This window comes from Doryrhamphus excisus, linkage group LG4 (assembly GCF_037039965.1).
Source record: "Doryrhamphus excisus strain RoL-2023G ecotype Guam linkage group LG4, RoL_Dexc_Guam_v1.1, whole genome shotgun sequence".
In the NCBI taxonomy this organism is placed as follows: Eukaryota; Metazoa; Chordata; class Actinopteri; order Syngnathiformes; family Syngnathidae; genus Doryrhamphus; species Doryrhamphus excisus.
In genome coordinates this window covers 16,797,330-16,810,490 of record NC_136360.1, presented here as the reverse complement: position 1 = coordinate 16,810,490, position 13,161 = coordinate 16,797,330, and the positions used below count along the sequence as shown (strand labels likewise).

The following is a 13,161-nucleotide window of genomic DNA, read 5'->3' as shown; positions in this document are numbered from 1 at the left end:
GAATGAGCAGCCCAGGAAGGCGTTATGGATTACTTATCAAACACGAGCACAGGTTGTCTTAACTTCTGTTTGGCCGTCACAGAAAAAAAGCTCACTGCTAAAAAAAAAATAGTGGGAAGAAAAGCAAGCGAATATATCGGACAAAGAATGAACGGCCTGGAAGGTGTGAATCCCAACGTGAGAGGGATTGCCGTCTCGCCACTCATGCATCTCCAACACTTGGCAGGTCACATCACTCGACAGATCAACCTCGTAAGTACCTCCAAGTATTCTCTTGGTAAAATGGAACTGAAAAGTAACATTATTAGAGCCCTCTTTACATGAAATAACACCCCTATGTTCACGTTTACATTCCAATTATATGTCAGTTGCGATTGACAATATTTTAGAATGTATTACTTTTGAAATCTGTAAAGCAAAAACCTGTTAATGTTTATACAGAACTCCACATTCAAGGATGGAAATATTCGTAGGTTGGGTCAAAATAACCTTTTTTGGATACTAATCAAATACAATTTTCATATATAGAGACTTCAATATTGATCTTCTAAATTGACGATTTTATCGACACAATTTTCAGCTTGGGTTTATTTCCCAAAATGACCAGACCGAGTAGAATAACAGATCACTGTGCTGCCTTCATGGACATTCTGTTCAACAATGACTTTGATAACAAAACCACTAGTGGCCTGCTAATTGAAGACATCAGTGATCATCTTCCAATGTTCAACATGTATTATTTATTTATTAGTTGTTTATTTAGTTATTGATTTATTGTTTATTATTTTTCATTTTAATTTTAATCAGTGATCATCTTCCAGTGTTCAACATTTATGTATTAGTTATTTATTTAGTTATTGATTTGTTTTTTTATTTTAATCAATGATCATCTTCCAGTGTTCACCATTTATTTATTAGTTATTTATTTAGTTATTGATTTATTGTTTTTTTTATTTTAATCAGTGATCATCTTCCAGTATTCACCATTTATTATGTATTTGTATTATTTATTTATTGATTATTATTGTCTATTATTTTGTATTGATTATTATCATTTTTTTTAAATCAGTGATCATCTTCCAGTGTTCACCATTTATTATTTATTTGTATTACTTATTTATTTATTTATCTGTTCATTTATTGTTTATTTATTATTTTTTTATTTTAATTTTAATCAGTGATCATTTTCCAATTCACCATTTATTATTTATTTGTATTATTTATTATTTATGTATTATTTATTTCTTTATTTAGTTGATTTGTTTATTATTTATTTTGTATTGATTATTATTATTTTAATTTTAATCAGTGATCATTTTCCAGTGTTCACCATTTATTTATTTGTATTATTTAATTATTATTTATTTATTTAGTTTTTAATTTTAATTTTAATTTTAATTTTAATTTTAATTTTAATTTTAATTTTAATTTTAATTTTAATTTTAATTTTAATTTTAATTTTAATTTTAACCATCATCACAACAAACAACCGACGGAGGCTACAAAGACGGTCCAAGGACTACGTTCAGAGGATATCTGTCAACACTTTCAAGAAGGATCCAGAAGAACCAAAATGGGAGTGTGTGTCCATTTCCAAAGACGTGGATGAAACATTTTTTTTTAAACTCTTAACCTGAACGTTCCCAAGCTAGAACAAAGGCATCATCATCATCATCCCATGACACATCGTAGCCAATTGGAATGTCTTCAGTTGACCTGCACGTCTTCTCTGGCAGGGCGTCAAGAAACCTTTCAAAGAGGTCCTTGACATCAGCTCAGGGGATCCACATAAATCCGGCATGAAGCCCATCACATTTGTCCGACAGGTCGATACCGGTTTTCATTTTTGCTACGGTTGGTCTTCCTGTTGTTAAACATCTCCATCACCTTTGGGTCTTCAGGTCTTGGCAGGTTGTTTGTACCCTCAGCTGCTGAAGGACAATCATCTGCCTCTGGATGTCAGCGTGAGAGTCCAGAAGCTCCTGGAGGTTTGTGATGGTAACAGCGTAGGTAAGAACTTCCTACATTTTAGCTTCACGTTCCAATGAGGAGCATTCCCAGTTTCAAAATAATCCAACTCGGATTAGAATCCACAATAATAGTGCAAAAACTACAGATCCCAATATGGGCTTCCCAATGCAGATCCCAAGCCAGGATAAAAGGAATCTGGCAAAATAAAAACCAAGCCTAACAAATCTAGCAATAAGGTTTTAATCCCTAATCTGACTTTCCAGGATCCTACACTGCTTCTTCTGGCCTTTTCCATGTCAAGAAAAGCATTGCCGAGTTCATCGAAAGACGAGACGGAATTCCCGCCCAACCCAATCACGTCTTTATTTCTGCTGGTTCTCAGAAGGCCTTGATGGTAACTTCCACGCTAAGGTTGACATCGGGGGGCTTAGCACCCTGGAGATGTACAAGATATGAATGAATGTTGTAGACATTCCGAAAAAAAATCCCAAAACCAAATAAGGAACAAGAATCGGGATATAACTTTCCCACTTTTGAACAGATTTTAGGCCACCATTAAATGTACACAAGTACACACAATACACTGCAAAACCGCTGCTCAAGCTCTGCAACCATTCTGTCCAGTGGACAGTCATTAATGATATAATAATCATTATTATATTATTCATTAGCCTGTTATTATTACTATCATTATTATTCTTCTTTTGATTATTACTACAACTACTAGTAGTAGGCTAGTATTAGCCTGCTTATTGGCTTGCTTGCTTATTAGCCTGCTTTTTCCCGATCATATAAAATGTGTCAGATTTTTTTTGTAAAAAAAAAAAAAATAAAAAAAAAATTTTTTTTTAAATATCAAATTATTTAGGGGGGCTTAAGAACATTTTAGGCGGACTACTACTAGTAGACACTTGTATTAGCCTGCTTATTGGCTTGCTTGCTTTTTAGCTTGCTTTTTTCCGATCATATAAAATTTGTCAAAGATATTTTTTTGTAAAAAAAAAAATTTTGAAATCAAGGAAAAATATCAAATTATTTAGGGGGTCTACTACTACTACTACTAGTAGGCTAGTATTAGCCTAGTATTAGCCGACAATTTGTCAAAGATATTTCTTGAAAAAAAAAAATTCTATCAATAAAAAAAAAAATCTAATTATTTAGGGGGGCTTAAGAACATTTTAGGGGGGCTACTACTAGTAGTAGTGGTAGGCTAGTATTAGCCTGCTTATTGGCTTGCTTGCTTATTAGCCTGCTTTTTCCCGATCACATAAAATTTGTCAGGGATTTTTCTTTTGTAAAAAAAAAAATCAATAAAAAATATCAAGTTATTTAGTGGGACTTCAGAACATTTTAGGGGGGCTACTAGTAGTAGTTGTAGGCTAGTATTAGCCTGCTTATTGGCTTGCTTGCTTGCTTTTTAGCCTGCTTTTTCCTGATCATATAAAATTTGTCAGAGATTTTTTTTGGTAAAAAAAAATCAATAAAAGATATCAAATTATTTAGGGGGGCTTAAGAACATTTTAGGGGGACTACTAGTAGTAGTAGTAGTAGTAGTAGTAGTAGTAGGCTGGTATTAGCCTGCTTATTGGCTTGCTTGCTTATTAGCCTGCTTTTTCACAATCATATAAAATTTGTCAAAGATTTTTTTGTAAAAAAAAAAAACAATAATTTTTTTTGAATCAATAAAAAATATATTTTTTTCAAATACGAGGACTGCGATACCCCGACTAAGTAAAACCCTTTTTTGCCGGGGAACACAACGAGAACCAAAGGAGACCTCCGTCCGAGACTGACTATACGGTTTGCGTTCAGGTGGTCGTGAAGCTTCTGGCGAGTGGCGAGCGAGAGACCCCGACAGGGGTCTTGACCCCCGTACCCTGTCCTCACACACTCCCCATGGTATTGGAAGACGCGGGGGTGATGCTGGTGCCTTACCAGCTTACAGAGGACGCCGGCTGGGCTATTGACCCGGAAGAGCTGAATTTTGCCTTGAAAACTCATCGGGGGGGATGCCAGCCCAGAGCTATTTACGTCAGCAACCCTGGGAACCCCACTGGTACAGTTCCACGTCAGTCCGATCCGCACGTCGCTGGTATAATTTTACCTCTACCGTTTCACGTCACAGGTAACGTGCAGGACAGGAAATCGATAGAAGAAGTGATCGGTTTTGCTGTGCGGGAGAAACTACTACTGCTGGTTGATGAGGTGAGCGCATACGATGGCAATCTAATATGTGGTGTTTACTGATACCCTGTTTCCTGTGGTTGCCAGGTGTACCAAGATAGCGTCTATGAAAACGGAAGACCGTTTATTTCCTATAAGAAAGTCTTGTTTGAGATGGGCGAAGAGTACTCTGAGATGGTGGAATTGATCTCCTTCAACTCACTGTCCACAGCCTGCCTGGGAGAGTGAGTCCCAAACGCACCGTTCAATAGAAATGTATTGTTTGTGAACCCTAACCGTGGGATCACAATGAATCCATCGCGGTTCTGTTGCGGTCTATGGAAACATTCTGCAAGATTGCAGATCCAGATTCTGGGATGTTTCTCCGACCAAAACCAACCCCGGAACCCAACTGCAAGAAACATCTTCCCAGAAACCCTTGTTGGGAAGATGTTTCTTGGTTTTTCACAGATGTGAACCCTAACTGCGGGATCACACTGAATCCATTGCGGTTCTGTTGCGGTCTATGGAAACATTCTGGAAGATTGCAGATCCAGATCCGTCTTTGGCGGCCGGACTGAATACGGATTCAGTGTGAGGCCGGGGTACACCAACATCTCAACAAGGATTAGTACCAACCCTGGAACCCAACTACAAGAAACATTTTCCCAACAAGGGTTTCTGGGAAGATGTTTCTTGAATCCATCACGGTTCTGTTGCGGTCTATGGAAGCATTCTGCAATATTGCAGATCCAGATCCGTCTCTGGCAGCCAGACTGAATACGGGTTCAGTGTGAAACCAGGGTACACCAACATCTCAACATGGATTAGTACCAACCCTGGAACCCAACTACAAGAAACATTTTCCCAACAAGGGTTTTTGGGAAGATGTTTCTTGGGTTCCAGGGTTCCAGGGATTATGCCGGCGTACACCAACATCTGAACATGGATTAGTACCAACCCTGGAACCCAACTACAACAAACATTTTCCCAACAAGGGTTTCTGGGGAGATGTTTCTTGTAGTTGGGTTCCAGGGTTGGTACTAATTCATGTTGAGATGTTGGTGTACCCCAGCATAATCCCTGGAACCCTGGAACCCAACGACAAGAAACATTTTCCCAACAAGGGTTTCTGGGAAGATGTTTCTTGTAGTTGGGTTCCAGGGTTGGTACTAATCCATGTTGAGATGTTGTTGAGATATTGAGATGTTGATGGTGTTCCCCGGCCTCACACTGAATCCGTATTCAGTCCGGCCGTCAGAGACGGATCTGGATCTGCAATCTTGCAGAATGCTTCCATAGACCGCAACAGATCCACGATGGATTCATCGTGATCCCGCGGTTATGGATTTATTTAGGGAAACATTTTCCCAACAAGGGTTTCTGGGAAGATGTTTCTTGTAGTTGGGTTCCAGGGTTGCTACTGTTGAGATGTTGGTGTACCCCAGCCTCACACTGAATCCGTTTGCAACCGTTTCTGCAATCTTGCAGAATGTTTCCGTAGACCGCAACAGAACCGCGATGGATTCAGCGTGATCCCGCAGTTAGGGTTCACATCTGTGAGAAACCAACCCCGGAACCCAACTACAAGAAACATCTTCCCACCAAGGGTTTCTGGGAAGATGTTTCTTGTAGTTGGGTTCCAGGGTTGGTTTTAGTTGGAGAAACATCCCAGATCAGAATACCTCTACTTCCGTTTTTAACGGTACGGATGGCGTTATCGGTCGTTCTGTGTCTGTCCCAGATGTGGTTTGAGAGCAGGTTACATGGAGGCGGTCAACATCGACCCGCAGATCATGCAGGTGTTTGATACCGTTCTGTGTACTGACATCAGTACTCCAGTCACGGGACAACTTGCTCTGGATCTCATGGTCAAGCCACCAGAACCCACGGACGCTTCCTTTGATGTCTACACAAAGGTGACACAGTTCAAGCTCTCTGGGTTTTCGGTCCCAACTGACAGCAAGATTCTGTTCATGAAAGGAGATGTCCTCCAGTCGGTGTACTTTGTCCCAGAATGCTCAGTGGGCGCACGAGTACCTGAATAATCTCCCAGGGATAACCTGTCAGCCGGCGATGGGGGGAATTTACCTTTATCCCCGTCTTGAATCGCCCTCGCAGTTGGTACATCAGGCTAAGGTGAGATTATATCGCAAAGATTGTCTCTCCGATATACAACATTTGTAGCATCCCGACGTGTTCCCTTAGATGCCGGAAGTGGATGAAGACGTCATTTACTGCCAGACGTTGCTGGAGGAAGAAGGAGTGTTAGTCGGGCCTGGAGGTTTGAATCCGAGGAACAAAGCAGACCGCTACATCAGGTAAGAGTTTGTCGTACAGTTGCTGGTCGGGGTCGGCATTTTACGTTATTGTCAACGTTTGTGCTGCCAGAGTGTGTATCCTTGTCCCCCCTGACGTACTGAAAGATGCCCTGGCTCGCCTTGCCGCTTTTCACCATCGTCTTTGGGACAACACCAGTAGCCATTTGTGTCGGAAGCTAACATAAATAAACCTGGATTTTGTTAGGCTAACTATTATATTCATGGATGCTTAGCAATGCCACACAAAAGTACAATAAAAAGTACAACAAAAAGACTCGTACTTTTTCCCATTGTGGGAAAATTAACTTAAAAAATGACATTGGAAAATCTGATCCTTGGCTACGGAAAAGATGTTGAACACAAAGGGAAGGGGCTAGCATTTTCATTCATTCATTAATTTTCTACCGCTTATCCTCACAAGGGTCGCGGGGGGTGCTGGAGCCTATCCCAGCTTCTTCGGGCAAGAGGTGTACACCCTGGACTGGTGGCCAGCCAATCACAGGGCACATATGGACAATTTGGAGATGTGGAAAACCGGAGTACCCGGAGAAAACCAATGCAAGCACAGGGAGAACTAACCCTAACCCTAACCACCCCCGACGCTCTACGACTTCCGGTTCCCGAGATATGAACGTAGGGTTAACTCCACACAGAGTTGTTCCCAGGTGGGATTGAACTCGGGTCTCCTAGCTGTGAGGTCTGCGCGCTAACCACTTATCCCCACCAGCATTTTCTCTTGCAAAATACCCAAAACCTAAAAACCAGAGTCCACGCCTTTATGATGTTCAGTCCCGGGTCCTAATTCTTCCAACTGTAACAATGTACAGTAAAACCTCGACTGACAAAAAACTCATCATATGAAAAATTCTGATTATGAAACAGACTTTGAAGAAATGTACGTCCCATTTCACAAAAACAAATTCGGAAAAATCGGAAAACTGGTCCTCCCAGAATTCACTTGGTCACATCACATGAAGGCTTTGTTGGGTCCTCCCATTGGCTATCTCAGTTACCTCCCAGAATCCTCAGCAATTCCACATCACGGCAATACCTAGCGGAGTGTTGTTCTGGAATACCGTACCCAAATCTACTATTTATTGTCTTGAGTTTTAGTGCTGGGAATTTTGAGGGAAAAGAACCATGTGTCCTACAAATGTTAAGACGGTAAAAAAAGTAGAAAGGTGATTTGAACTTGTGTATGATTTCTGCCGTCTGTCCAAATCTGTCCTCCTCCATCAAGATCATCCATCAAGCTCACCTGCAAAGGTAAAGTCTTATTTGTCATTCATATTCATATTTTATGGATTATTTTCACATTGTTTTTAACATTTGGAATTGATTATGTTGTCATTAAAGTGGTAACAGTATTTATTAGGGATGTTTGATATGTTATTGTCCACCTCTCAATGCCCGATACTGATACCAGCCGACGAGCATTTTTTTTAATATTGGTTTTCATGATCAGGAAAAAATCTGATATCAAATTTTTATGCTGATTCCGGGTCAATAATTATCGGAAATCCCAAATATTTATACTTGATATGACTTTTGGGCTGGAAGTAATTATGCCATTTATTTAAAATCTTCCATTCTCGGCCATCTCTGTGTGGAGTTTGCATGTTCTCCCCGTGCATGCGTGGGTTTTCTCCGGGTACTCCGGTTTCCTCCCACATTCCAAAAACATGCTAGGTTAATTAGCCACTCCAAATTGTCCATAGGTATGAATGTGAGTGTGAATGGTTGTTTGTCTATATGTGCCCTGTGATTGGCTGGCCACCAGTCCAGGGTGTACCACATTTCCAGCACCCCCGCAACCCTCGTGAGGATAAGCAGTAAATCTTGTCTCATAATAGAATAATTCCAAGATATGAACAAGTATGAATTTAGTATGTGGTCACATAAAGGCAAGCAGGGGCCATGCATGATGGTTGCTATCCTCATAGGACAATGACTGTTATTGGTTAAGTGGACTGTGGACATGTGCTGTACATAAACCGGAGTCAGTGGTCACTTATTGTTTTCTCATTCATCCCCCAATCTACGTACTCTGTGTCCCTCTGCTCTAGTCCTGTATAGACTCTATAGACTCTTTCCCTATTGGATGGCACTCAGCTGCTTCTGTGAATTGCATAAACAAGCTGAGCATTTTGTAAATGTTTAATACAAATGAGGTTTTCTATGAGGAGACGCTTGGCGGGGGCTGTAAGAAACTGCCTGAGGCTGTGGTTTTGATCATTTGTAGTCTGTATGCTATGAGCTGATTATCGATGTCAAAGAAGTTGGGAGCCCAGTCACCAAAAGAGAAAGAAACCACTATTGTTGCAGTAATTAATACATGGAGAAAATACAATGTGCAAGATTTCACCAGGTGGGGTGTGGATGATTGTGTAATAATGAGGGACGATGATGATGTCACGGGAGTTGGGAGCCCAGTTAATACATTGAAAAAATACAATGTGCGAGATTTCACCACATGGGGTGTGGATGATTGTGTAATAATGAGGGACGATGATGATGTCAACGGAGTTGGGAGCCCAGTCACCAAAAGAGAAAGAAACCACTATTGTTGCAGTAATTAATACATGGAGAAAATACAATTTGCCGGATTTCACAAAGTTGGGTGTGAATGATTGTGTAATAATGAGGGACAATGATGATGTCAAGGGAGTTGGGAGCCCAGTCACCAAAAGAGAAAGAAACAACTATTGTTGCAGTAATTAAAACATGGAGAAAATACAATGTGCAAGATTTCACCAGGTGGGATGTGGATGATTGCGTAATAATGAGGGGCGATGATGATGTCAAGGGAGTTGGGAGCCCAGGTAATACATGGAGAAAATACAATGTGCAAGATTTCAACAGGTGGGGTGTAGATGATTGTGTAATAATGAGGGATGATGATGATGTCAAGGGAGTTGGGAGCCCAGTCACCAAAAGAGAAATAAACCACTATTGGTGCAGTAATTAATACATGGACAAAATACAATGTGCAAGATTTCACCATGATCATCATACATCTTTGTTTCATACATCTTTGTTTCTACATCAGTGCAACACAAGACGTTACAACACGCACTAGTCAAAGCATATGCCAACACTGCCCTAACGCCAATTTAGCAGCGTTTGAAAGCTAACACGAGGATCTTCCCTCGATTGCTAACAGTCACTGAACCAGCAGCTTCATTTATTAAGATGTGTACATAGTCACTGTTTTACCATCAAAGTCTTTACTTCATCATCCATGCACACTCCAGTATCATTTATTTTGTCTTTTTTTGAGCAACGTGGAAGCAAGAACAAAAGGTTCCACGTAAAAAAACAAAAACGCTTGGCTCAGCCATGTGAGCTGACCAGTGGGAATATTAGTGGTACCTGCCACACACACGTAAATACACACGTGAACACTCCTCCACTCCAGCACACGCGTTTGAACATGCCGTCCCCTGCAGCGCCTCCGGTTCACTAATCACCATGGCAACCAACCACCGTAGGTCCACTTTTCTTCATCTGTATTTGGCCCAACAACCATTTTTATCTGTACCCGTTCCTGCTTATGAAAACTTAGACATGCTATGTTTGATATGAGATGGCTAGTTGGGCAATACCACTTTCTGTTGCGGGTTGGGGTATACCAAATGTCATGCTGTGGTGTCAAACGCATGACAGAAGTACGATGGTAAAGCTGTGAGACAACAAGTTCAGGCTTTTAGCTTGTTGGCTAACGTTGCTCAACCTGGTGGATAGTCTCTCCGACATGTCCTGAGTCTTCCCCGAGGCCTCCTAGTGGTCGGACGTGGGTCCCCAAGGAGGCATCCGGGAGGCATCCTAACCAGAGGCCCGAGCCACCACATCTGGCTCTTCTCAACGTGGAGAAGCAGCAGTTATACTCAAGAGGTTCTCCCAGGATGACCTGCGGAGAAAACCGATTTCAGTCACGATCGCATCATGGCAGACGCTGTCCATCCTTTCTTCAACTCGTGAAAGAGTACTGAACTCCACTTGGGGCAGGATCTCATCTCTCATCCCTGAGATGGCACGCCGCCCTTTTTTCTAGCGAGAACTCTGGACTTGGACTTGAGGTGCTGATTCTCATCCCGGCTGCGAATGGATGCAATGAGAGTTGAAGGTCGCGGCTGGATGAAACCAACAGGAACACATCATCTGCAAAGACCGGAGACCCAAACCTGCATCTGCCGCCTGGAACCCTCATGTCGTTCATGCAGTCCAACAAAATAGTATTTGTGTAGTATTTCTTTTGTTATCATTACATTTTCTCACCTTTTTTATCAAATTATATATTTTTTGTTTTAGTACAGAGTAAACGGACAAGGTGTTGCAGTTTTACAGCATGATAACCAAGACAGTGTACAAAAACCGAGGCAAAACGTGGGTAATGTTTTCCTAAAAAAATCGTAAACCCTAGGTTTATGAAATGTTGATCCCAAAGCAGCATCTGATCTGCCGTGTCAGTGTCACTGCCATCAAGTCTCCCAGGGAAAAATGCAGGCGGGTCAGCAGGCAGATGGCCGAGCAAACAGACAATCTATGGGGGCAGGGATTGGATTAACACGACTATCTAATTGCATTGGAGAAGTCAGAGAACGCGCATCAGGGAAAATGAAAAGTGGCATGGTGGTGATACCTCATGAAGGACAAACCATGTTTAAAACTGATTCACTTCAGCATTGATCATTGCAAAGACGATAGGATCGGATAAGAAATGTATTTTTGTAAAGATGCACATGACTGACAGCTTTTCATAATATTCATTAACAATGAAAGGAAGGAACCTACAGGAGTTCTGATGGCCCCGCCCTAACCCTAAACACTAACCCTAAACACTAACCCTAACCCTAACCCTAAACCCTAAACCCTAAACCCTAACCCTAACCCTAACCCTTACCCTTACCCTTACCCTTACCCTAAAACCTAAACCCTAAACCCTAACCATAATCCCTAAACCCTAAGCCTAACCGTAAACCCTAAACCCTAAACCCTAACCCCCTAACCCCCTAACCCCCAACCCCCTAACCCCCTAACCCTAACCCTAAACCCTATCCCTAAACCCTTACCCTTACCCTTACCATAAACCATAAACCTTAAATCCTAAACCCTAAGCCCTAAGCCTAACCGTAAACCCTAACCCTATCCCTATCCCTAAACCCTAACCCTAACCCCTAACCATAAACCCTAAACCCTAACCCTAAACCCTATCCCTAAATCCTAAATCCTAAATCCTAAACCCTAAACCCTAACCGTAAACCCTATACCCTATACCCTAAACCCTAACCCTTTGTTTCCATCAATAGCAAGCTATGGAGCTAACTAGTTAGCCTCTGCAATTTAATGAAAAAAATTCATGAAAAGATGAGTTTCACAGCAACTACACTGCGTTCAAGGACCATCAAACCATGTGAAATTTCAACTCTAGGTTAAAAAAACATCGCGAGTGAAGCACAAGTGCAAAAACATGTACAAATGTTGTACATTTTACCGGGATTATCACATCTTTATGGAATATTCTTGCCCAAAGTGTCAGGTTCAAACTCCTGTGACACTTTTAAAAACACTTAAATACAGAAATACAGAAGAGACAGATAACAATATTCAAAGTTACTCACAGCGAGGAGAGTGAAACCACATACCCAGTGATATTTTCGGGGGTCCCTACTACATGGTCGTGCAGCTCTAAGGCGGGGGGGCAGTTGCACAAGCTGTATTTGTTTATCTATGTGTGCTATGTGTGTATATGTGAGAGTCATTACTTTTATTGTTTTATGAGTTCTTATCTTGACACATTCTTGCAGGATTAACATGAACATCTGCAAGGTTGCTGTTGGCACATCCAGGCACCCCCAGGAACATTTCTTCTTCAGCACATTCAAACACTTTTTCTATTGTCTAAACAAATGGATATAAGGGTGATAACTAACATTATTCATTCTATCTAAATTTTATTCTAACACAAAGGGGAACATTCCCAGGACCATGAATGTTGGAATATTGGAACACATCCCTGTTGAAGTTTGTGGGAAGACCCCACCCTTCTTCTCGAAATGGAGATTTCTATCGGATATTCACAGGAATACTTTATGTACAATAGTATTTTTCACCTATTTATATGATGGTGTGCATGGTGAAGTTCCTTCCCGTACACGCTACCATATTCTCAGCTTACCTTTTCTTCCCACCCTCCCTGCTCCATCCGCCTCCATCTCTCGTCCTTTCCCTCCCCAGGGAGCAGTGTGCTTTGCAGGCGTGTGCGTGTGTGATCTGAATTTCAACATCAGTGTCTGTCTTCCCAGCAAACTCATGGGATGTTCCTGCCCACGTTTGTACTCGTGTCAACTCCGACCTCAGCCCTTGTCAGTTGTTACACGACAGAGTAACGTATAAGTCCATCGAATGTTTTTGGAACACCTTTTTATACCAACAATTCTTACACAGATAGTGGGGACAATAAGAATTTGATCCCCTGCTGGTTTGGTAGGCACACACCCTTCTAAATGTATGACGGTTTATGGTAAGTTTATTCAAGTATAGACAGATAGACGCAAAGTAGGAGGAGTTGGGAGCGCAGTCACCAAAAGTGAATGAAACTACTATTGATGCAATAATTCATAAATGGAAGTAATTCAATGTGCAAGATTTCACTTAGTGGGCTGAGGGATCAGCTGAAAATTACAAGAGAATACCTAGGTATCAA

At 41.3% G+C, this 13,161-nt stretch overlaps 1 protein-coding gene across 1 annotated transcript; it reads left to right on the top strand.

Moving 5' to 3' along the window:
• The first annotated feature begins 24 nt into the window (after positions 1-24).
• On the top strand, positions 25-6,678 carry LOC131129727 (alanine aminotransferase 1). The gene is made up of 11 exons (XM_078790290.1): positions 25-252; positions 1,737-1,826; positions 1,902-2,010; positions 2,235-2,365; positions 3,784-4,027; positions 4,097-4,176; positions 4,243-4,379; positions 5,879-6,053; positions 6,118-6,273; positions 6,343-6,455; positions 6,526-6,678. The coding sequence occupies exons 1-11, from the start codon at positions 25-27 to the stop codon at positions 6,638-6,640; spliced, it is 1,578 nt and encodes a 525-aa protein (XP_078646416.1). The 3' UTR covers positions 6,641-6,678.
• Positions 6,679-13,161: the final 6,483 nt, after the last annotated feature.

Coding starts and splice junctions, on each gene's coding strand:
- LOC131129727 (XM_078790290.1), top strand. CDS start 25: ATGGATTACTTATCAAACACGAGCACAGGTTGTCTTAACTTCTGTTTG. Junction 6,274..6,342: donor AGTTGGTACATCAGGCTAAG/GTGAGATTATAT, acceptor GTGTTCCCTTAG/ATGCCGGAAGTGGATGAAGA. Junction 6,456..6,525: donor AAAGCAGACCGCTACATCAG/GTAAGAGTTTGT, acceptor TTGTGCTGCCAG/AGTGTGTATCCTTGTCCCCC.